The sequence below is a fragment of the Vitis vinifera genome, chromosome 4 (assembly GCF_030704535.1).
Source record: "Vitis vinifera cultivar Pinot Noir 40024 chromosome 4, ASM3070453v1".
NCBI lineage: Eukaryota > Viridiplantae > Streptophyta > Magnoliopsida > Vitales > Vitaceae > Vitis > Vitis vinifera.
This window is the reverse complement of record NC_081808.1, coordinates 17,245,755-17,271,888: the sequence shown is the minus strand read 5'-3', so window position 1 is coordinate 17,271,888 and position 26,134 is coordinate 17,245,755. Positions and strand designations below refer to the sequence as shown.

The 26,134-nt window shown below is 39.4% G+C and overlaps 1 protein-coding gene across 2 annotated transcripts in view; it reads left to right on the top strand.

Annotated features, from left to right (window-relative positions):
- Positions 1-25,454, top strand: part of LOC104879150 (uncharacterized) — a 40,838-nt gene extending 15,384 nt beyond the window's left edge. Inside the window, exons 4-9 of one of the 2 annotated variants that reach the window (XM_010650975.3) lie at positions 17-787; positions 22,597-22,655; positions 22,752-23,074; positions 23,264-23,397; positions 23,482-23,595; positions 23,758-25,454. In XM_010650975.3, the coding sequence (XP_010649277.1) occupies positions 17-787; positions 22,597-22,655; positions 22,752-23,074; positions 23,264-23,397; positions 23,482-23,595; positions 23,758-25,068 (2,712 nt within the window). In that variant the 3' untranslated portion in view covers positions 25,069-25,454. Of the gene's footprint in view, positions 1-16; positions 788-22,596; positions 22,656-22,751; positions 23,075-23,263; positions 23,596-23,757 lie in introns of both variants that reach the window. The other variant, XM_010650974.3, reaches the window with a different exon arrangement.
- Positions 25,455-26,134: the final 680 nt, after the last annotated feature.

Sequence of the window (26,134 nt, the reverse complement as noted above, 5' to 3'; positions counted from 1 at the left end):
TGATCTCCTCTCTCAGCATATGCAACATGGGAAAAGGTTGTGTTCCAGTTGCATAAAAGAGCATGATTCTTCAACATCACAGCTTGTCCAAGAATCTGGTAGGAATAAGGCTAAGAAACAGGTAGAAGGTTCTGATACAAGAGAGGTGACATGTGACTCTCATAAATTGGCTCTAATAAGGAGTCCAGGCAAGGGTACCTCTAGAAAGGATATGGTAGAATCATTACCTACAGATCTATCTTTTGTTAAGAAGTTCAGTCACATTCAGAGAGGCTCGTGTTCATATGTGAACTCTGGCTCTGCATGCAATGATGGATTTGCTGAAGGGAATTTACTTTCTTGCTCTGTTGGGATGAACTCTGAAAAGAATTTGGAAACCCTTGGCTTAAAATCCTCCTATGGAAGGAAGTGCAGCTATGGCTGTGCAGTCACAGCTGCATCAAAAACATTAAATATGGAAGGCTCTGATTCACAAGCTAAAGATAAGTCTAGTAAAGTATTTGTTGATTCACTTACACAAGCCAAGGTAACCACCCCATTGCTTACTTTCAGTCGAAGATCCAAAAGGAAAAGGGATGTGGATAGTACAAATGCAGAAAGAAAGTTTCTGGTTGGGCAGAAAAGTTCATTAATTACCAAATTGAATGACTCTTCATATGGTATTCCCTGTTTGTCTGAAGCAACTTCACAGAAAGGATTTTCAGTAGCTCATTCAGCAGATTTGAAGCTACCAGGGGAGGGTCCCAACACCAATATGAAGCATTTATCTTGTCACACTCATGACCAAGTATGTTTCTTTCCTTCTCTTGAAAGGTTTCTGGGCAGGTTACTGAAATTGTGCAGTTAATCTTTTGTCACTTGATAAGAAGAAAACAAAAGACATTCTAATTAAATTTATGGCATGTCTTTATTAGTTTGTGATAGGCTATGGAATTTACCTTACACAAGATTCATACTCTTTAAAAAAAAATCCTTTTACTTTTTTTTTTGTTTGCTCTATTTGCATGCTATGTTTTGTACAGTACTGTTTAGTATTACATATTTATTTCGTTTTCGTGGCTTAAAAGCAAACAGAGGAGACTAGGACGAGGACATTGCTAATGGGAGTATCTAGTGACTTCAGTATTCAAGCAAGCACTATTGAGTTTCTGGGAAGAAGTTTAGGAAGAAAAGAAAACCATAGCAAATGCTCATATAGAAAATAAAAAAAAATGTATTAACAGTGCCTAACAAAAAGTGGTACACTAAGGTATATGGGAAGTATACAAAGACTACCAAATGGCATGAGAGACAAAAGAACACCCCCTCATGTCTTGCAGCTCCTCATCAATGAGTAAAATCTAGTATAGAAATTAAATCCTCAAAGAAAAGGGAACACAAGAACAAGCTTTTGAAAGCCTGATCCAATTGCTCTATATTTTCAAATGATTTGCAATTTTTCTCCTTCCAAATGGCCCAAAAAAAGCATAAAGGAGCAGCCCTCCATGCATTTCTTCTTTTCTTTCCCATAAAAATCCCTTGCCAACTTAAAAGTCTCGTAAGTGTAGAAGGCAGCAACCCATTCTACGCTAAACAAAGAAAAATTCAATTGTCACAAAGTCCTTGTTATAGTGCAATAAAGAAGAGTGTGATTCTTCTTCACTCTTGTATAGATAACATCTATTTGCCAAAGCCCAACATCTTTTAAATTAATTTGAAGTCATCTTCCCCTAAGTAACTACCCATGCAAACAAAAAGAGCCTAGCCTCTGCTTCCCTCCCCATTGACTTCTCTTGAAACCTTAAAAGGAAAGCTTTTGCACTAGCTAGCTCCCAATCATGGAGGCAACTTAAGAGACGAGGTCTCCAAAGCCCTCAATGGAGACTAACCCAGAGAGTTTGTTTATTTTTACATTGTATATTCTTGTTTTTGTATTCTTGTAGTTTAGATTTTCTTTGGTGGGAGGATTCCTCATCCTTCTCTTGTACTTTTTTTTGCTATCAATATATCTCTTTTGTCGTTTCCCATCAAAAAAAAAAAAAAAAGAAGCCCTCAATGGAGACCTCATCCCACGTCTCCTCAGCTCAAGCATACTTTGTAGAGGTAATGCAAAAAGTGATGGAAAGGTTGCACTGAATGTTGAATCACCATATTGAATGTCATTCTAGAACTTTACTCTCCTGCCATTGGCCACTACAATGCAAGTTCTACTCTTGAAGTCATCCCATCCTCATAACTTTCCACAACCTTACCACGTACCCATCCCTCTTGACATTAGAACACTAGTTGCATATTTCTTCCCTAAACTTCATAATGATGACCCTACTTCCACGAAGACTCCCTTTTTGAGGCAAACCTTCAATACCACGTGTTAAGAAGGCTCTTGTTAAGGATAAATAAGTCTCTAATGCTCAATACACCCTTTTTCTTGGACATACATAGAATAGACCAATTCACAAAGTGAGGTTTTGTTTTCACAGGATCCCCTTCCCCCAAAGAAAGTCTCTTTGAATTTTTTGAAGTCTCAAATGTATCTTCCTTGGAATAACAAATGAGGATATGAAGTAAATTAGGAAGCTTGATGGGGTATGCTTAATTAGATTAAGTTTCCTACTCTTTAAAAAATATTGCCTCTTCCACAAAGTGACAAGGTTCAAAATCTCGACCAACTTTGGTATGACTTGGTAGTCTCGGTGTGAATCATTGAGCAATTCCAAGATGACTTTGAGATCTTGCTGATATTGAGCTATTCGGGTGACAGGTGATGGAGAAAACAATGATGTTAGAGAGCAAAGACTGGAGAAGAGGATAAAATTAAAATCCACAAAATGAAGAACTTTAGAAGGAGAGTTGGGACCTTTTGTTTGCATCTTCATCCTTCAGACTTAGTTTTTGCATCCTCACATTGTTTAGTTTAGAGCCTTCAAAGCTTGGAGAAGAAACATTTGATAATACAATAATTATTTACCCATATATATATAAAATCTTGGAGAAGAAACATGGAGTTGTCTATTGAGAGGTGAAATGGGTATGGGTTTTGTACATGGAAGGATAAAGGCGTTTGATTGGGTATATTGGTATATGGGTTTAAATGAATATATTATGGTTATGTTTCTTTAAATGGATAAGGAGTATTTAATTGGTATTAGTATGTAAATGGATGATGGGAATTTGATGGAAATTGGGATTACATGAATTGAATAATAGATATTTGGGTTTATATAAAATAAGTAGGATATTGATATTAATATAAATATTGGAAATTAATGGATAGAGGTATTAAAAAAACATATTTATTTTTTAAATATGCTCATTCAAATAAAAATTCTTATTTTTTTATAATTTCTTTAGAATATATTTGATGGGAAAAATGATGTTTATTTTTTAATACCTGAAAATATTTTTAATTTTTGAAATATTTAATTTAAATAAATTTGTTAAAAAATGCATTCCTTTTTATCATTTTCATCTTTTTGAAATAAAAAATATTTGTTATGAGGTAATTAAATAAAAAAGTTTAAATTCGTAATATTATTATAAATCATTTCAAAGGCATGTTTTTATCAGTTATCACTATTTAAATAATGTTATATATAATAGAAGTTTATTTTATTAATTTTAATCTATTTAATTGTATTTATATTTATGATAATTTTTATAATTTTTTTAGAATTCTTAAGCTTTTAAACTAGGATATTTTATGTATTGCCCAATATCGATGTACCTCAAGACAACCCAAGTCAATGACCCATACCACAAATTTTAACTATGCAAAGCCAACTTCTTAAGAATCTTTCTTTTACCACGTCTCAAACCATTGATGACTTTCAGGAAGTAGCTTAAGAAGGACCCAAATAGATGGAGGGAAGCTGCCCACATTGCACCCTAATAAAGAAGCCAATTCCTCACAATTAGGCATCCTTCCCACTAGGATTAGCTCACTCTTCTCCATATTAATTTTCAGCCCAAAAATTGCCTTAAACCACATAGGATTTGGCTCATATATATTAGTTACTCTTAGCATGCACCACAAAAGATAATGGAATTGTGTACGAACAAAAGGTGGAACACATCCACCCCCTTTCCACCTATCCCTTGCACCTTAAAGCTTAAGATGAATCCTTCCTCCCTAGCCCTTTTCAAGAGGCAATTGAATTATTGAAGGCCTCCATCATCAAAATGAACAAATAAGGAGAGAGAGGACCTTGCTGCCTTAGACTCTTTGAAATAAAAAAGAAACCAATAAGGCTTCCATTCATCAAAATAGAGAATATTGTGATAGTGATGCACCACTTGACTAACCAATTCACTTTTAACCAAAACCCATCTTGCAATAGATTGCTAAGTGGAAGCCCTACTTGACATGGTCATGGCCTTCTTAATCTAGCTTATAGATCACACCATCAATGGAACTCTTTAATCTTGAAAGAATAGCCTCATTTTCACTAAGTACCTCTTCTACAATTGTCTACATTTCACAAAGGTATTCTAAGGCTTGGATATCACTTTACCTACTACTTTCTTGAATATATTTTTTTTTTGATAAGTAAAAGAAGTATATTAATCGAAAAGAGGAAACACCAAAAACCGGTGCCCTCTAAGTATACAGGGAGTATACGCACCACCTTTCCTAACTAGGAACCTATCCAGTCTACAAAACTTACAAGAGAAGAATGACTCTCTGCTAGGGAACCCTTGACCCAAAACCAAAGATTACATACAAAAGAATATTTCAACCTTTGAAGCGAAAGGTCCTCATCCCCAAACGCTAACCTATTTCTCTCCTTCCAAACTGACCAAAAAATACATAACGGCGCCATTTGCCAAGCCTTCTTGCGTCTTTTTCCCACAAACCCTCCATTCCACCCAAGAAGGGTTGTCTTCACTGTACACGAGAGAGTCCAAGATATACCAAAAAGAGAGAAAAGGAGGTTCCATAGGACCCGCGTCTTGACACAATGCAGTAGGAGATGATCCACTGTTTCTTCTTCAGATAAACAGAGAAAGCACCTGTTTGCCAAAGAGAACCCCCTCCTTTGAAGTTGCTCCTGTGTTAAAACTTTACCCCAAGAAGCCTCCCAAGCAAAGAAAGCTACCTTGGGAGGCACTCTTGTCCTCCAAATTCTTTCACTAGGGAACAAAGAAAGACCCCCCGGCTCCATCATAGAATAAAGGGATCTAACTGAGAAAGCCCCATCCTTTGAAGCTGTCCATATCACTCTATCTTCCTCCTCCCTTTGAACCCTGAAAGCTTGGATCTTCTGCAACAACCGCTCCACCAAATCAATCTCCCAATCGTTAAACGCCCTTGCAAAGAGAGGAGTCCAACCAATCCCATCACCAACCAGATTCCACACCTCCGAAACCCAAGCATTCTTCGACATGGACATGGAAAAAAGAGATGGGAAGGACTCACAAAGAGGCCCATCACCGCACCACTTGTCTTTCCAAAATTTCACTCTTTGCCCATTACCCAAATGGAAAGCTACCCTGCCATCAAACAACCCCCACTTCTTCCTAATTGCTTTCCAAAGCCCAACTCCATTTCTTCCCATCACATCCCGAGTACACCAGCCCCCCTCCTCTATGCCATACTTAAGGCTAATTACACTTCTCCACAACGCATCTCTCTCATTAGCAAACCTCCAATTCCACTTATACAAAAGGGCGTTATTCATCAAAGATAAATTTCTCACCCCTAGACCACCTTTTCTTTTCTCCAAACATACCAAGTTCCATCTTACAAGGTGAGGTTTATGGGCTAAAGTTCCCCCACCCCACAGAAAATCCCTTTGAATTTTCTCCAATCTCAACCTTACTTTTCTAGGCAAATGAAAGAGAGACATCAAATAAATAGGCATACTGGACATAGTGCTTCTGATTAAGGTGAGTCTACCCCCTTTAGATATGTGCTGCCTCTTCCACATAGCAAGCCTTCTACGAAAGCGCTCTTCAACCCCATCCCACACCGCCAAAGAGTTGAAAGCTGCCCCTAGGGGCATTCCCAAATAACTAGAAGGAATCCCTCCCACTTTACACCCCAACTCCAGAGCCAAACCCTCTATATTTCGCACCCTACCAACCGGGATCATCTCACTCTTCTCTAAGTTAATCCTCAAACCCGAACACGCCTCAAACCACATGAGAAGCCAACTTAGATAAGTCATCTCGTCTGAAGAGTCCTCACAAAAAACCAACGTATCTGTTGAAATAATGCCAAAGTTAGGTGTTTTAATTTAGGATAGTATTTTAGGAATAAAAAAGGAGAGATCATTTAGGATATTTCCTTATGATTCAGTTTCCTAATTTTAGGAGAGAATTAAGCTAGATTGATTTTTTCTTATTCAGTCATTGGTGTATATATATGTGTATGGTGTGTACCGAATTGAATCAATAAAGGAGTTCAGAAATTCTTCATGGTATCAGAGCCAGTTTTCTGAAACCCTAATCCCTTCCGGCCAAATCTCTCTGGCCATCTCTCATTCCGACCATCTCTCTCTCTGGCCATCTCTCATTCCGGTCATCAGTCCCTATTCTCAGAGTCAAGGGAGAAAACACTTTCCGGTCGGTCTAATCGTCGTCAGAAAACATTCACCGCCGGCAACTTTTCCGGCCAACTTCCGGCGAACTTTCTGGCAACGGTTTTTTTCTACACCGCAAGGAGCGCCTGGAGGAGATCTCCAATTTGTCCCAAATCACCGGAACCAGAAACCCATCCACGCGCCGTCCACGCGCGCTTTTTCCGGCCGGCGACTGCAACTCACGCGCCGGCGCGTGAGGGCGCGTGAGCCACTTTCCGGCGACGCGCTTCCTCCTCCAAGCTCGTCTGACACCGACCAGCCACCCTTCTTACCTGTTTTGCCATCCGAGCCCTGCACGTGCCTCTTTTGGGGTTCTTTTGCTTCCGTGGGCACTTCGATCAGTTTTTCCGGCGTCCTCCGGCTATTTTTTTCTCAACTCCAATCCCTGCACGTGCCTTGGGAAGTGTTCTTCTACCTTTCCGGTCCATGACAAAATATGGAATGGCATCATCACAAGTATCCAGCGTCACGTCACCAGAATCAGGGGGCAGATTTGAAATTCCAAACCTTGGTGGCAATGATTCATCTCCTATTCTCATCACAGGACACAAATTAAATGGCCATAACTATTTACAGTGGTCACAATCTGTGTTGCTGTTCATTTGCGGTAAAGGAAAGGATGAGTACCTCACTGGAGAAGCAGCCATGCTAGAAACTACAGAACCGGGTTTCAGGAAGTGGAAGATTGAAAACAGCATGATCATGTCATGGCTTATCAATTCCATGAACAATGACATAGGAGAAAATTTCTTGCTGTTTGGGACTGCAAAGGACATATGGGATGCAGCCAAAGAAACTTACTCAAGTTCTGAAAATACTTCAGAACTTTTTCAGGTGGAATCAGCCCTACATGACTTCCGCCAAGGAGAGCAGTCAGTTACTCAGTATTACAACACACTCACAAGGTATTGGCAGCAACTTGACTTATTCGAGACTCACTCATGGAAATGTTCGGATGATGCAGCAACATACAGGCAAATTGTGGAACAAAAGAGACTGTTCAAGTTCTTCCTAGGACTAAACAGGGAATTGGATGATGTTAGAGGCCGAATCATGGGCATTAAACCCCTTCCAAGTCTCAGGGAGGCTTTTTCAGAGGTTAGGCGTGAAGAAAGTAGAAAGAAAGTGATGATGGGATCCAAAGAGCAACCTGCCCCAACATTGGATGGCTCTGCCCTTGCTGCTCGGTCATTTAATAGTAATGGTGGAGATCGTCAGAAACGAGATAGGCCTTGGTGTGATTATTGTAAGAAACCAGGCCATTATAAGGAGGCTTGCTGGAAGCTTCATGGCAAACCGGCTGATTGGAAACCAAAGCCACGGTCTGACAGAGATGGCAGAGCACACGTGGCTGCCAACTCTGAGAGCACATCTGTTCCCGAGCCGAGTCCATTCAATAAAGAGCAGATGGAGATGCTACAGAAACTATTGAGCCAAGTTGGCAGTGGCAGTACTACCGGGATAGCCCTCACTGCTAGTCAAGGAAGAATGAAGCCGTGGATAGTGGACACAGGTGCTTCTGATCACATGACAGGAGATGCTGCCATTCTTCAAAATTACAAGCCAAGTAATGGTCATTCATTCGTCCATATTGCTGATGGTTCAAAGTCAAAAATTGCCGGGACAGGTTCTATAAAACTTACTAAAGACTTATTTCTTGACTCTGTCTTCCATGTTCCAAACTTGGATTGTAATCTTTTGTCCATTAGCAAATTGGCTCGTGATCTCCAATGTGTTACTAAATTCTATCCAAACTCGTGTGTTTTTCAGGACTTGAAATCGGGGAAGATGATTGGCAGTGCTGAACTGTGTTCCGGGCTCTACCTCCTCTCATGTGGCCAATTCTCAAACCAAGTCTCTCAAGCAAGTTGCGTACAGTCTCAGAGTATGTTAGAGTCTTTCAATTCTGTGTCAAATTCTAAGGTCAATAAAGATAGTGAGATTATAATGTTACACTATCGCCTTGGTCATCCCAGCTTTGTTTACCTTGCAAAATTGTTTCCCAAATTATTTATCAATAAAAATCCAGCATCTTATCACTGTGAAATTTGTCAGTTTGCAAAGCATACTCGAACAGTATATCCTCAAATCCCATACAAACCTTCGACTGTTTTCTCTCTAGTTCATAGTGATGTGTGGGGTCCCTCCCGGATAAAAAATATTTCTGGCACTCGATGGTTTGTGACATTCGTTGATGATCATACTCGGGTAACATGGGTTTTCCTTATGAAAGAAAAGTCAGAGGTTGGGCACATTTTTCAAACCTTCAATCTTATGGTTCAAAACCAATTCAATTCCAAAATTCAAGTCCTCAAGTCAGATAATGCAAAGGAATACTTTACTTGTAGTCTCAGTACTTATCTTCAAAATCATGGCATTATCCACATAAGTTCTTGCGTTGACACCCCACAACAAAATGGGGTGGCTGAACGCAAGAATAGACATCTCTTGGAGGTTGCCCGGTGCCTTATGTTTTCCTCTAATGTTCCAAACTATTTCTGGGGGGAAGCTATTCTCACAGCTACCTATTTGATTAACCGTATGCCATCCAGAGTGCTTACCTTTCAATCCCCACGTCAACTTTTCTTAAAACAATTTCCTCACACCCGTGTCGCCTCTTCTGATTTACCACTCAAAGTATTTGGTTGCACGGCATTCGTTCATGTGTATCCTCAAAATCGTAGCAAATTTGCTCCTCGAGCAAATAAGTGCATTTTCCTAGGGTATTCTCCAACCCAAAAAGGGTACAAATGCTATTCTCCAACCAACAAAAGATTTTACACCACCATGGACGTCTCTTTCTTTGAACATGTCTTCTTCTATCCCAAATTTCATGTTCAGGGGGAGAGCATGAATGAACATCAAGTTTGGGAGTCTCGTCTTGAGGGTGTACCTTCTGTTCACTCAGAGTCACCAAATCCTTCCCAATTCCCGCCCACTGAGTTGTCCACACCCATGCCGTCATCAGTCCAGCCAGCCAAGCACACAAATGTTCCTTCTCCCGTGACCATCCAGTCTCCCATGCCTATTCAACCTACAGCCTCACAACTTGCTAATGAGAACTTACAAGTTTACATCAGGAGGAGGAAAAGACAGGAATTAGAGCACGGATCACAGTCAACATGTGGCCAATATATTGACTCCAATTCAAGTCTTCCTGAAGAGAACATAGGTGAGGATAGGGCTGGAGAGGTGTTAATTCCTAGCATTGATGATTCTACTCTGCCGATTGCATTGAGGAAGGGTGTTAGGAGATGTACAGATCATCTAATTGGAAATTATGTTACGTATGAAGGGGTATCACCATCTTATAGAGCATTTGCTACTTCTCTTGATGATACCCAGGTTCCCAACACAATACAAGAGGCATTAAAAATTTCAGAATGGAAGAAGGCAGTACAAGATGAGATTGATGCACTTGAGAAGAATGAGACGTGGACTATCACAGATTTGCCGGTTGGGAAGAGGCCTGTGGGGTGCAAGTGGATTTTCACCATAAAATACAAAGCAGATGGATCAGTCGAGAGATTCAAGGCTCGTTTGGTAGCTAGAGGGTTTACACAATCCTATGGGATAGACTATCAGGAGACTTTTGCTCCTGTTGCAAAACTGAACACTATCAGGATTCTTCTCTCATTGGCTGTCAATCAAGATTGGTGCTTGCAACAACTGGACATAAAAAATGCGTTTCTAAATGATGACCTAGAAGAGGAAGTCTACATGGAAATACCACCTGGTTTCGAAGAAAGTATGGCAAAGAATCAGGTTTGCAAACTCCAAAAATCCTTGTACGGCCTTAAACAATCTCCCCGAGCCTGGTTTGATAGATTCACAAAAGCAGTCCTGAAGCTGGGCTACAAACAAGGTCAGGCTGATCATACTCTATTTGTCAAGAAGTCTCATACCGGGAAAATGGCCATATTGATAGTCTATGTCGATGATATTATTCTATCTGGGAATGATATGGAGGAATTACAGAATTTGAAGAAGTATTTGTCAGAAGAGTTTGAAGTTAAAGACCTTGGAAATTTGAAATATTTCCTTGGTATGGAAGTGGCTAGATCAAGGAAGGGAATTGTAGTCTCTCAAAGAAAATACATACTCGATCTTCTTAAGGAGACCGGTATGCTTGGATGCAAACCAATTGATACTCCTATGGATAGTCAGAAGAAACTTGGTATCGAGAAAGAAAGTACACCGGTAGACAGGGGGAGATATCAGCGACTTGTCGGGCGCTTGATTTATCTCTCACATACTCGGCCAGATATTGGCTTTGCAGTGAGTGCTGTAAGTCAATTCATGCACAGCCCCACTGAGGAACACATGGAAGCAGTCTACAGGATTCTTAGATATTTAAAAATGACACCAGGAAAAGGTCTATTCTTCAGAAAGACAGAGAACCGTGACACTGAAGTATACTCAGATGCGGATTGGGCAGGAAACATCATTGACAGGCGGTCCACTTCTGGATATTGTTCTTTTGTCTGGGGAAATCTTGTTACCTGGAGGAGTAAGAAGCAATCAGTTGTAGCCAGAAGTAGTGCAGAAGCTGAGTATAGAGCTCTTGCACAGGGAATCTGTGAAGGGATTTGGATAAAAAGGGTTCTTAGTGAACTGGGACAAACGAGTTCATCTCCAATTCTGATGATGTGTGATAATCAGGCAGCTATAAGCATAGCAAAGAACCCCGTGCATCATGACAGGACCAAGCATGTTGAGATTGACAGACACTTCATCACAGAGAAGGTGACTAGTGAGACGGTTAAATTGAACTATGTTCCTACCAAGCACCAAACCGCGGACATCCTCACCAAAGCTTTACCTAGGCCTAACTTCGAAGACTTAACTTGCAAGCTGGGATTATATGATATATATTCTCCAGCTTGAGGGGGAGTGTTGAAATAATGCCAAAGTTAGGTGTTTTAATTTAGGATAGTATTTTAGGAATAAAAAAGGAGAGATCATTTAGGATATTTCCTTATGATTCAGTTTCCTAATTTTAGGAGAGAATTAAGCTAGATTGATTTTTTCTTATTCAGTCATTGGTGTATATATATGTGTATGGTGTGTACCGAATTGAATCAATAAAGGAGTTCAGAAATTCTTCATATCATCAGCAAACAACAAATGTGATATATGCATCCCCTCATCCCTCCCACCACTCACTTTCCACCCAGATAAGTAGCCCCCACTAATAGCCCTTCTCATCATACTACTAAAAACCTCCATGGCGATCACAAACAAATAAGGGGAGAGGGGATCACCTTGTCTTAGCCTCCTCGAACTTTGGAAAAAACCGGATGGAGACCCATTAACTAACACGGAAAATTTCACTGTGGAAATGCACCAATCAATCCACTTTATCCATCTCTCTCCAAACCCCATCTCTTTAAGAACCGCCAACAAAAAACTCCAGCTAACACGGTCATAAGCCTTCTCTATATCCAACTTGCATAACACCCCTCCCACATTGTCTTTCAACCTTGAGTCCACAGCCTCGTTTGCGATCAGCACTGCATCCAAAATCTGTCTACCCTCCACAAAGGCATTTTGAGACTCTGAGATCACTTTCCCCATCACCTTTTTAATTCTATTGGCCAACACCTTGACCAGCAACTTGTAGAGGTTGCCTACAAGGCTGATGGGCCTGAAATCTTTCAAATCTTCAGCTCCTCCCCTCTTTGGGACTAGTACAAGGAAAGTTGCATTAAGAGATTTTACAAATTTGCCCCTCTCATAAAATTCCTTGAAGAATCCCATTATTTCAGCCTTTACTAAATCCCAACTGAACGACCAGAAGGCCATGGTGAAGCCATCCGGGCCGGGGGCTTTATCCTTGCCTAGATCTGAAAGAGCCACGTACACCTCCCCTTCCGTAAAGGGGATTTCCAGCCCCACAGCCTCACAACTGTCTAATCTCAAGAAGGGCAGCCCCTCAACACCAGGGCGCCATCCTCCTTCTTCAGTGTACAGATTATTAAAAGCACCCACCACACTATTTTTTAAATCTAACTCCTCCGTATGCCAACAATCATCCACTTTCAGCCTTGACAACCAGTTCCTTCTGCTATGCGCGTTCGCCATCCTATGAAAGAATTTGGTATTGTTGTCCCCCTCCTTCAACCACAATTCCCTTGATCTCTGTCTCCAAGAAATTTCTTCCCTCAACACCCATGTCTTATAAGCCTCCTTAGCCTCCTTCCTTGCTTCACAATCCTCCAGACTCAGAGTTGAATGATTCTCCACTGCATCCCAGTGCGCCACCTGGTTAAGAGCTTCTCTCTTCTTAGTCTCAATTGCCCCAAAAACTTCTTTGTTCCAAGTCTTTAAAAGCCCTTTCAATGCTCTTAATTTTGCATCCAGGACAAAGCTAAAAGACCCAGTAAAATATAAGCTGCCCCACCACCTCTTCAACTGATCCATGAACCCCCTTTCCTCCAACCACATATTCTCAAATCTGAATGGTGATGGACCCCTCTTCAAACCTCCACCCTCCAATAGGATAGGAAAATGATCAGAGACTGGTCTAGCAAGAATCCCCTGCTTGGCTCCATTGAACATTCTATCCCACTCATCTGTAACTAAGAACCTGTCGAGCCTAGATTGAAACTGGTTGTTTAACCCCCCTCGCCAAGTAAAGAGACCCCCCTGTAAGGGGTAGTCCCTTAGCTCCAAATCCTCTACCACTTCAGTAAATCTCCTCATTGAAGCAGATAACTCACCCCCCCTCCTACGCTCTTCCGGGTATCTGATCATGTTAAAGTCTCCCCCCACACACCAAGGATCACTCCATAACCCTTTTATTGACCCAAGCTCCTCCCAAAAAACCTCTCTATCCCTTCTGCACACCGGCCCATAAACTCCAGTGAATACCCACCTCATCCCATCCATACAATTCTTGAACAGACAAGACACTGAAAATATCCCTTCTTCCACCTCCAACAGATCAACCACTCTGTTGTCCCAAAACACCAGAACACCTCCAGCTGCCCCCTTAGAGTTAATTGCTCTCCAGTCAATATGTCTTCCCACCCCAAGACTACGAACAATCCCCATACTCATATCCTTGATTTTGGTCTCCTGCAAGCACACCACGTCCACCTTGTTGGATTTTATTACAGACTTAATGATTTTCCTCTTTTCATTATCATTTGCCCCTCTAACATTCCAAGATAATATCTTTATCTTCATTTAATCCCTGATCCTGAAGCCCCTTCAAACTTGCCTTCATTGGAAGCCAACTTAGCCCTTTTATAGCTTACTGTCCATTCCAGCTTCTTTAATTCCCTGCTGGATTTTGTGACCGAAGACTTTGTCTTTTTATTCTCCCTGCCCTGATTTTTCTTTTCAATTCTCCCCCTCATTCTCCTCAACAGGTATAGGATTTCCTCCTCAAACCCAACTGTTGGCATGCCCAAGCAGTGACTAAATTTTGCAAGGCAGCTGGAGCTCCATTCTTCCTCTCCGTCCCCCACTTCCACCTGAAGGGCCATCGTCTCCACTAATGGGCTTTCTAAAACCCCTCCAAAAGGAACAATGGCTAAATCGGGCCCCCTTGCCTCATCACCCGACGCTCGCGGAGACATGTTCCCATCTTCGTGGACCGAGAGGTCTGCCAGCCACTCTTCACGCGTAGAGTCCCTGCTCCTTTCTTCTTCCACGGCCCCAAACATACCACTGATCCCCCCCACCTTCCCCACCACAGCACCATCCGACCCCAAGAAAGGAGGAGAAAGAGAAGAAACCCCACACCCCAAAGAGAAATTAGGGAATTTGAGGTTACGGGGGTACCTGGAAGCCTCGTTCAAAAGCTCGTCATCAGTGGGCTTCCGATGGCCGAGGGATGGCTCCATGTCGCCGGCGCAACTCACGACCAAAAGCTCCTACTCCAGCTCCGCAAGGGTCCCGACAGACTCGGGGGAAGCCCTAGAAGGGACGGGCTCCCTTAAAAGGTCCAAATGGGCCTCAGGCTTAAAAAGCCCACAAGGCTCCTCAAGCCCCTTAGTCCAGCCCGACAAATTGGGGCAAAAGTGAGACGGGCCCTCAGCCCAACCCATGACTTCCTTTGAAAACGGCCCTCCCTCTCCCTTTAAAAAAGCCCCACTGCCAGTCTTGGGCCCAGGCCCACTCCCTGAACAGCCCACTGTAGGGTCAACAACCTTCCTGCCCCATTCTCTGCCAGCCTTCCCACTTACACTGCCACACGCCACCTTCACTTCAGCCTCCCTTTTTTGAAAATCAGCTTTGGGCTCCCGTACTCTAGATTCAGCGCGTGAGGCTCCCCCACCTTCATCCCTAACCTCCCACTCACTTCTCCTCTGCATCCTAGAGCCTAACCCAGCCTGCAACACCCGCGGTATGGCTTCCCACCACAAGCAAATCTCCCATCTAGAGTTACCCGCCTCCACCTCCATCGATCCAGGCCATTTCATTCCCGAGTCTTTAACCAAAATCCGAGCCCACTGCAGCTGAGAGAAGAGGGCCGTTTCCTCATCCACAGCTACAAACCCCCCACAACAATCTCCAATACGCTTGAAAACCTCCCTACTCCAAAGATGAAGAGGAAGTCCTACCACTCTTACCCACACTTCCTTAGTATGGCTCTCTTTCCAAGTGCACCCCACTACCCGTCCCCACCTTTGCAATAAAAATTCTCTGTCCTTAAAATGTCTGCTCCCTCTAAGAAGCACCATATCAGCTTCCCATTTGTTTTGAAACTCAAACAGCACCAGGGCCCCACCCAACCTGAATATTCTTAACTCCCCTTTCAGTCGCCAAACCTCATACGCCCATCTCTTCAAAGAAGGCAGTGACGGGATAGACACAGGACTACCACCGAAACAACCCACCAGACAACGCCCAAGCTGTTCCTCCCTGCACATTATTTCCTTTTCCCCTAGGTGCACCCTCATAGACTCCACTGACATACCTTTCTTCCCTTTAACTACTTCTGCATACGAACCTGACTCTTTCTCTGAAGTGTTGACATTGCTCTCCTCCTTACCCATGGATGACACACTCTGGTAGCTATTCCTCTCTTCTGTGGAAGAGACCCCAAGAGCCCTCAGATTCTTAGCCAGCAAGAACCATCCCCCTACTAAGCCACTTCCCTCAGGAAAAACTAGACAGAACTTTTTCCTTTCCACATCTCTGACCGAGCAGAGCAGAAATCTCCCAGCCACATTAGAGCGACATTCTAGTCTGAATTTTCTTGCTCCTTCATCCCAAACTTTTAAAAGCTTCGAGTTAGACTCTCCTCTACACCAAGCTTCCACACCTTCCAACAGAAGGCTTAAACCTTTTTCCCCAAATCTTATCCAAGAGGAGAGACCTTTACTCCTTTCCCAGATAGTTCCTCTTAGCCTTCCTTTGACCTCTTCAATGGATATTTCGAATGACTTAGATTCAACAGCAAACCAGCTCTTACCTCCCTTTGGAACTCCATGGGAGTCCCTCACTCCCATACTCTCAAAACCTTAGCAAGACTCTGATCATGTGCAGAATCTCTTACCTCTAGTGACTACCAAGCTAATGGGTTTGAAATCTTTTGAATCTTTTAGTCCACCTTTCTTTGGAATTGAAAATGAAGGTTCCCTACATTTCATTTTTCTATCTAGGATTTGTTTTTCAAATGATTTGCTAATATTTCATTTTTGTTGTGGGTTGGAAGATACATAGATGGGGGTTCCTTAACCATGATAGATTTCATAGATTGATTGGGATCTTCATGGAAGGGCTTTATTTTTTTGTTAATGCCCTTTTTCCCTTTTTCCCTTTTTATTGCTTTAGCTCTTGGTGTCCTTTATATACATGATGAGGATGAATCTCCAAGATCTACTCTAGAAAGAAATGAAAGAATGAAAAAAATCCTAAATTACTTTACAAGGGGTATTTAGATAATTTTGCAATTTTTTTAGGTTCTCTAAAGTCATAATTAGTTAGTTATCAATATATGAGTTTTATTTAGATGTAGGGAATTTTTAGAATTCTTCTTAAAAAGAAATTCTATATCTTTTATTTTCTAAAATAAAATTTTTATACTAAAGTTTCTATTTTGAGTCCTTAAATTCTAGAAGTCTTCTTTATTAGAAATTTTATTGCAAGAAGTCTTATAAATTAAGTCTCTAATTCTAAAAAAGTTTCTTTTTTTTTTTATTATTATTTTTTTTTAGAAGATTGAATAGTTTTAGTAAACAATTAAGAGTCCTAATTAGTCACTACATAAGTTATGTCTACTTTTTTCATCAGTTTATTCAAATCCAAGGGTTTCTAAAGTTTATAAATAAGGCTAATTGACACAAAAGGGGATTAATGTAGTATTGATAATCCATAATATTAAGCTTTTCTTTGCATACCTTACAATTCTTTGAAACACCATTGATTTTTTTTTTCTAGATGAGACACATAGAAGGCCTTAGTGAGATTCTAAGTTTTCTCTCTTCTTTATCCTTTTTTTTTTTCCTTCTATATTTTATTATGCTTTTCTTTTCTGCCATGATTTTCATTCTTTGTTACTCTCCTTGAACCATAAAAGATTGAAATCCTAGCTCACTTCTTTCATTGTAAACAACCATTCTAGGGTTGTTCTACCTCAATACATCTTATGGACTTTGGTGCGCTTTTTGTTAGGTGGTGTTAACATATTTTTTTTGTTTGTCTTTAAAAAATGATACTTCAATATTTCAGGAGCTAGGTTTCAGCTAATTCAGGGTCATTTGGTCTATTTGTTGTGGTATAGATTACAGATTGTTAGAGGAGAATGAGATTTTCTGAAGTTATGTGATAATAAGGATTCAGTTGTTACTAGTTGTAATTCCAAACTTATATTTTAAACATCAGTTCTATAAAGAAGAACCTGGGTTAGCAAATTGGGGTGTTAATGAAAGTGAGATTCCTTACATGTGAAGCAGCCTGGGATAGGATCCTTGCAATAGATCAGTTAAAAAAGAGAGGTTAGACCTTTGGTGAATAGATGGTTTTTGTGCAAAGATGGGGAAGAATTCATGGACCACCTGCTTTATTGCACCAAAAAAGGAATTTTGTTGCAACTAGTTCTCTTCGTTTGGGTGATGCAATCTTCAATTAAAGGGACCCTCTTAAGATGGCATGGATCTTTTGGAGTTGTTTGGGTATTGCAATCCTTAGTGAAAGCAACATTATTAAGTTGGCAAGGTCGTTTTATTGGAAAGAAGAGGAAGAAAGCATGGAAAATTGCTCCTTTATGTTTGTATTACACCATTTGGAAATAGAGAAATAGAAGAGTATTTCAAAATGTTGAGTTATTAGATCAAGAGCTTAAATCCTGTTTTGTGTAACTATTTAGGGTGGACCAAAGGGGGCTTAGAGGTTGGGTCCATGTCCATGTTGGATATTGTCGATTGGTTAAGCTGCATGTAAGGGGAGGGAGTATTTTTTGTTTTTCTTTCTTGTTCTTTGCTTTGTTGCACACTTGTATCCTCCTTGTATACTTTGTGTTGCCTTTTTTGACGCTTATAATATATTGCTCTTTTGCCTATCAAAAAAAAAAAAAAAAAAGAAAAAAAAAAGAAAGAGAAATAAAGAATGGAAGACTGCTGCCTTGTGCTTATTTTGGACTGTTTGAAGATGTGGAACAAATGGATCAAGCACTAAACTCCTCCCTCTTGTGTATCTGTTTGGAGTGGGTAAGGGTGCGCTTAACTAAAGAGACAATGCCTATGGTAGACTTTGTTGATTGGTTGGCCTCTTTGTAAGGGTAGGGGTTTTCGGCATTTTTCTCTTTTTTATTTTTGTCTTTTGATGCCCTTGTATATGACCCATGTACCATGGTGGGCTCTTTTGATAGGCATTGTTAATATATTTTTTGCTTGCTAATAAAACAAATCACTTGGATACAGCAGAATAAATTGAAATCATTATTTGAAATGATAAGTTTTGGACATTATGCTAGAATTGAGGTACAGCTGGTAAGAAGTAAGATCCAAAGAAGATTTTGAAGTGATGTCATAATGGGTATGGTCCCATGATAGAAAAATTCTAATGAAGCAAGAATAGTGATCTACAGTGGACCCTTGAAAAGTAGGAATTGGGCTACTATTACAAATGAGTGTTGTATATGCACAAGGGATGCTGAATCAGTGGATCATTTACTGCTTCAGAGTTCAGTGATCTGTGAGCTCTGAGTGTTTTTGTTTGCTCTTTTAGGATCAGCTGCATGATACCTTTGGCCTGTGTTTGATATTATTCACCATAAATGGCCAAATGTAGGCAATGGGGATGACAAGATTATGTGGAGAGTGACTCTATATTGCCCTCTTTATTTGGAATGAGCAAAATTAATAACAATATGAAGCTTTCAGTTTTAAAGATTAGTTCTTTTTTCTTGACTTTTGTGTTTTATGGGGATCCTCATCATAAATGGGGATGGATTTTCCTCAACTATTTAATTTTTTTAATCAAAGATCATGTAGTATTTTTTTTTTTTTTTTTTTCAGTTGTAACAAGAGACTGTAGTGGTAACTGTATTGACTATTGAGTAATAAAAGAATATACAAACAAAAGGTGAGAAGTGCGGAAAAGAAAATATGCACAACCAAAAAAAAAAAAGGTAAGGCCCTATTTGGTAATTGGTTTTGAAAACAGTTCTGAAAAACAATTTTTTAGAATAATTTTTGAAAATTGTTCTATGATGTTTTGTAGAACAAAAGTTTGCTTGGGAACTTGAAAGTTTTTGACCTATTTTTAATGCTTTTAAAAATAATTTTATATCTAGTGCTTTCTTTTTAATCATTCTACATGTTTGTATAATTATTTTTTAAAATAACTCTCAAAAAACAAGTGAAAATAATTGAAACCAAATAAAAGATGTTATTTGAAAACACTTTATTTTCTATTTTAAAGAACATAAAACAGAAAACAATTTTGTAGTTGCTAAATGTGTTTTCCCATTTTTTTTGGTTTTTTTTGGTTTTAGAGAATAAAAAACTGCTTTCAAAAACAATTGCCAAACAAGATCTAAAGCTCCCCTTAAAAATGTCCTAGGCTTTCGAACCTAAGGATTGGTCTTTTAAAATGAAAGGCAGTATGAGATCCACAATGAAGTTCAACAAGAGAAATTGTTTTTCTCTTAGCTAGCTTTTTAGCATCTTGATTTGTTGAGATAGAGAAGGCCAAAACTTGAGTAAGCTCCACAATCCTGCTCACTCAATGGTCATATCTTCATGATCCTTTTCTAGACTTCTATGTTTAACTGCCCAAGAACTGTCACTAAATCCCCTTCCATTATTGGCAAGCATGGATGAAAATGTCGCGATTTATTGGCAAAATATCATGATTTATCAACAAAATATCATCGATATTTTGTACCTATCAGGGTAGCCCAATTGGTTAGGGCGAACATCGGGAAGTGTGGTCCTAGCAAGTGGCACATGGTCTTGGGTTTGAATCTTGCCATTGATGATACCTTGAATTTAACCAATGCTGGTTGTTGCGGGGTGGTCAACATCTCAAGGTTTGGGTCTCCATGGAGAGTTCTAAGGGTTTGATCGTGAAAGGTTCCTCGGTTAAAATATATATATATATCATCAATATTTCGTGTGTTGGGCTACCTTGACATGACAAACACCTTCGAAATTTTGAATGAGAGATTTTTCACATTTTTCCCCTTTTATCACTGATTTATGGGTGAAATTTCAATATTGCATTGATATTTTGGATATATCAACGATTTTTTCGCCCACAACATTACATGTCAACCACAATTTTCATCCACTTTTCCCTCAAAATGCTTAAACCCAATACTGGGCTTCAACCTAATTCTTAGTCATGCTTAGGTCCAATATCACACAAGTCTTTCATCAATCATGATTCCACTTAGGGTATGTTAGCCACAATTTTCATCCACTTTTCCCTCAAAATATTTAAACCCAGTAGGGGGCTTTGGCCTAATTCTTAGTCATGCCTAGGCCCAATATCACACAGACTCCTAAGTCTTTCATCCGTCATGATTGCACTTGGGGTACACTAACCATTTAAATAAATTACCAAAAACATGAAAGTGCAAGTTTTGAACCAGAGACCCAAAGAATGATGTGAGCTGCCTTTGCCACCTAAGCAAGTTTGCTTCATTGTTACAAATGCACATAAAATTGTATATCTCTCTCTCTTTATATATATAAATTAATTTTAGTTATTTTATTATATCTTTTATAGAATAGTTAAATACAAAAAAAAAATGTAAATTTATAAATAAAATTATCAGCATTTTTCAATAAAAAAATGTCTATATATCATCATTCTTTTATATCCTTCAATATATATCAATTTCTTTATTAAAACAATTCAATGTAAGTATTATTATTATTATTATTTTTATCATTTTTGGAGTTTTTCTCAACATTTTTATAATTTTTTGTTTATCAATTTTCGTCTACCTATATTTTGTGTCAAAATATTTTCCGATATATTCATAAAATCAAGTTACCAATATATTTGTCAAAACCGATATTTTCATCCTTGGTGGCAAGGACCATCTTTTAGCTTCTCCAACCTCTTCTCTAAGGATCTTATATTTGACTTTAAAATCTGTAGTCTGTTAAGGTTACTATTATTATTATTATTTAAATTCTTTTGACTTAATAAATTAGTAGGTTCATTTCTGATTAAGCTACAGTTCAAGTTCTAATTCTTTTTGATGAATAAGTCCTTTGACTGTAGGTAAAACAAATCCCAGAAACAACATTTAAAAGCCAAGTAGGCATTGAATGGCCAGCTTTGTATTCAAGCATCGTAGTAAATGGGCACTATTGAGCTGATAAGATAAAGTATGAATGACATGCATCACCTCATCGTTTTAAACTGATAACAGAAACTATAACAGCATTTCCATTATCATGTGTCATTAGGAATCAGTCACTCTTTTGATGTGATGAGGGAAAATGAAAATCTGAAATTATATCAGCAGTCTGATCAGAGGGTTTTGTTAATTACTATGGCCTATTAATTAATAAATCCCTGAACTGTTAAGTACTTTAGGTGATTTTTATCCTTGAGCACTCAAAATTCCTCCTCTAATAATGGTTCCTGTCTTATCCTGTTTATGTAGGTTAGTGCTTTGTTCCAAATCTTTTGATGGTCAATTTCTGGGCTTTTGTAAGTTTATTGGGCACATTGAAAAATGTTTTAAGTTCGAACATTTTAGATATGTGAAAAGGCTCTAAGGTGTGTTGTGATTTGAAACAATGATGTGCTTAATCAGTTTTGGAGTGCACTTTAAGAGAAAAATCTCAGACAAGATAGAACCAGATGGATACATTTTAAAATATTATAAAAAATTGGAACAATTTAAGCATTTTAGTGGTGTCTTTTCCTTTTCGACTGTCTTTCTTCTAGAAATCCATTCCTTTGAATGTTGATGTTAGTTCTAAAGGGTGAAGTATTGATCTTGAAAGTGATACTACAGTAAGATCTCGATTATGTGGTTAGTCATTGGTGCTATTCATCTAAGTAAGATGATAAAGCCGGAAAACGATATATTGACTATTTGGCAATGTTTTCAAAAAACAGTTCTCAATCATTTTGAAGAATAAAATTCTGTTTGGGAGCTGAAATATGAAAAACAATTTTCTTGGCTTATTCTTTATTAAGTTGTTGTACACTGATGTATGATGATTCTTCATCCTTTCAATTGTTGTGTAGTGTGCTATGCAAAAAACAACTGAAAACACTTTAAATTTGTTCTAAAAAACAACCTATTTTCAGAATAAATTATGAAAAAACTTCTATCAGAAGTCTGCCAAACTTTTTTTCTAATTTAAGAAACCGTTTTTTGTTTTCAAGAACAATTACCTAACAGACCCTTTGTTTCTTGGTTGAGTAGGGCCTATCTAATTTGGCTATGGCTAAATCGGCGTTTACTGTTATTGAATTGTTACTTTACCTTGTGAATACTTGATTTTTCTGAAGAGGCTAGCTCATTCCACAAGTAAATGTGACACCTATTTGATGGGGATCACTGTCTATGTAATTGGTATTGATCATTTTATCGGTTCTGTGACAGGATGAAGAAGATGTTGATTCAAAAAGTGCTCATTCTGGATTTGCTCCAGGAATTGAGATGTATTCTCACATTAACTAAACTCCTTTATAGTCAAGACTATAATATTTGAGTAATATAATATTTATTCTAATCATGCAATTACTTTATTCTATTAGTGTGAAATTTAAGGGAGAAGACTCATCTAATGGGGGATGCACATTTGGAGACACCTCACATGTAACTGAACAAGTACTCGATCAGAGCTCCAACCTTGCCATGAATTTCCAAGAGGATCCCCTGAAAAATTGTTTGGAAACCTCTTCAAAAGGTGCAGATCAAGATCCTGATAGTGAGGCAACAGTTAAGGATAAACAGCCAATGTCACCTATAGCTCAGGCTTCCATTGGAGAAGAATCTCAAATGAAAGCAACAACAAAACCTGATAATATTACAAGAGATGGAGACTCCCTACTCTACTTGGATCTATCTGTTCCTCCTGGTAATTTTTGTTTACTCAGATCATGTAAACATGTTCAACTCAGGTTTGAGCCAGTAGCTCCCTTAGTTAGACCTTTTGTGCTGCAACAATGAGATTGTGGGTTCGAACCCATCTTACCCAATTGTACCATAAATGCAGATTCTTGACATACATTTCCACTTAATTATTTTCTATTAACTGATATGACAGACTCGTGTGGCACAATGGACTGCAATGTTACCTTGGATTCAAGTCCCCAAAAACAACTTGTTCACGCTGCATCAGACACTCTTCGGGGCTCCTTGGACTCGACAAGCAGAAGCCATTCTACTGTTTTAGAGCAGGTTTCTCCTTCGGTTCATGCATTGGATTTGTTGCAAACCATAAATGAGAAAGTTGGAGAAACTTCATCCATCCACCATCTACAGGTTTTTGGAAATACACATACTTCCATGGAAGAAGTTGGTGCCAACAGTAAAGATTATGGAAAAGGTTCTCCTCTGTTCCCCATGGCCATTATGTCGAAGAATAAATGTCTCCAGGTAGGTAGTATCACAGCCCAAAGATGTCACTTTTGTTGGTTATTCTGTTGTGATACTTTCTTAAATGGGTAGACCATATTGGTATTCATTAGTCTTGTTTTAGTATGGAAGTGTTATTATTTATTGTTTTTTTGGAGATATAATGTAGTATTTTGTCAGCAGTTGTTCTCGGAAGACAAAACCATTGATATGGTTTGCATGGCTAGTACACAGCTGGAGGAGACTGTCTATCCAGGTTCCAGAGAAAGAACAAGTCTTCGGTTAGGAGGCGATACTGTTCAATCAAAACAGACTCCAACCAGATCTCCACACTTTCTAGGTTTGTCTCTGCCAACAGATCCTAAAAATGCAGGACGAGACTCCAAGAGCTGCCCCGCCACATTCCCATTGCCAAATTTAAGCATTAAAACCATGGAAATGATTCCAGATGCAGCGGCCAAGTCTTCAACGAGTCAGATGTCATTGTTGAGGCACAGATTGATGCTTGAGAGCATTGAAGCTAGAGCAAGAGCATTGAAGGGCCGTGGCAGTTGTTCTGATAAGTTTGAGCAGCATACTACCCTGTGGCCAGAAGAGGAGTTGGATTTTCTATGGATAGGTGTCAGGAGACATGGAAGGGACAATTGGGATGCCATGTTAAGGGACCCAAAATTGCACTTCTCACCATGGAGGGTGGCAAGCGACCTGGCTGAGCAGTGGGAAGTGGAACAGTCCAAACTTTTGAATGGTATGCTTGAATCACAAGTAAAGCTCAGAAAACCACCAGATGTTTCTTCAAACAGGAACAGCGGCTTCCTGCATCCTAGAACAGGAATCCACAGAGAGAATTTAATGGATGAAACTCAACTATCACTTGGAGATTTGTATGTCCAGAAGGAGGGTAATGTCCCAAAGAGGTCACCATTGAGCTCGGCCAATATTCAGAAAAATGGAGCCAAACAGCTTCAGAGATCTGGTAGAAACCCAAGGAGAAACCTTTTTTCAGATTGTAAAGGGAAGTATGATAGGGGTTTGTTCAACCATATGGAAAGCAAAGCCATGCTAAGAGACGAATCTTTATTGACTGATGGCCCCTCAACTAGTTTTGCAGCAAAGGGCAACTTACCCCACTGGCTCAGAGAAGCGATTACCACCCCTCCTCCAAGGCTGGCAGAGCCACCTCTGCCTACTGTTGGTTCATCAGGAGCTCATTCAGGGATGTACCGAGTTACCCAAAATTATTCGAACCCTATCGAGCTGCATAGTGGGCCAAGGGGCAGAATGAATAGCAGGTTTGGTGATTTAAGAATGAATGATCTACAGCCATCTAGTGATGCCCATTACACGAACTTCACATCAGGAACAAGGCTTGGAACAGCTGAACCAAGCAGCAAGTGCTCATGTGGAGGCAATAAACCAGGCAACTTAATCATCATCGATAGTGATGCATCTTCTGAAGAGACGATATCTGATGATCATAGTGCTAGGCCTTAGCTTTAATGGAAGGGCTTCTGCAATAAAATTCTGGCAAATATGTAGAAAGGTAGGTATATTTACCTGCTGTACAGTTCTATAGTTCTTTGTTAGATGCAACTTTGGGATGTTTCCAACTTTTGTTACTGTGCTTGGAGTCATTCATGTCGATGGCGATGTCAAACTGAAATATCTTGCAGTGTTATGAAAGCGGAATCCATGGCCAACTCTATGGATTTTCCATCAAACTTAGAGATCTTAGTGACAAACTGATATTCTCGAGAAAGGCTGAAGCCTGGAGGTTCATTATCACCCTCCCTATTAATCTTCAATTATTCTTAATACTATCTGTACATTTTATCTTGCTTATTGATCTTGTACCATGCTTTTTTGCATGGATTTCAATCATTGTTCCAATGATAGTTTCCTGGGTTTCCACATAGTTGCTCCATGTGTGATTGTTTCACCTCAAATAAGATGAGCTTCTACCTGTTTATAATGGGGTTTGATTCAGGTTTTCTGATTAAGGTGATAGATTCCTGTAATCTACCTAATTAGTGACTATTTGTCTTTGTTTCTGGGTGCTAAAATTGCAGCTTTATTACTATATGTAAGCAGCCTGTGCAACACTTAGACAACTTGAGATTGTGCAGGTAGGTTTTTCCTATGACCTAAGCAACTATGTGGCACTTAAACAATTAAAGATTGTGCAAGCATAATCATTCCGACTGAAATCAAACTCGAAAAACTCCTTCAAGCAGTGGCTTAACTTGGGGTTTTTAGTGATTGTTGATTTGAAAGTATTCCATAGATTATGGAGATCATTAGCAGAAAAAGAGGATTTGCAGTAACTGAGTGCTTGGACTGATGTTTAAAGAATACAGGGGGAGTATTAAACATGTAGAAAATTGTACTGTCCACCCAGACTATCATGTAAAAGCTCAAGATCTCCAAAGTCAGTAACTTCCATAGATTGACTGATTGATTGAAACTTTACAGGAATATAGAGAACATTGGTTCCAAAAGATAAGAGTGAATGTGACATTCTAAAGATTATAAGGCTTGAAGTGATGTAAATGTCATTTCA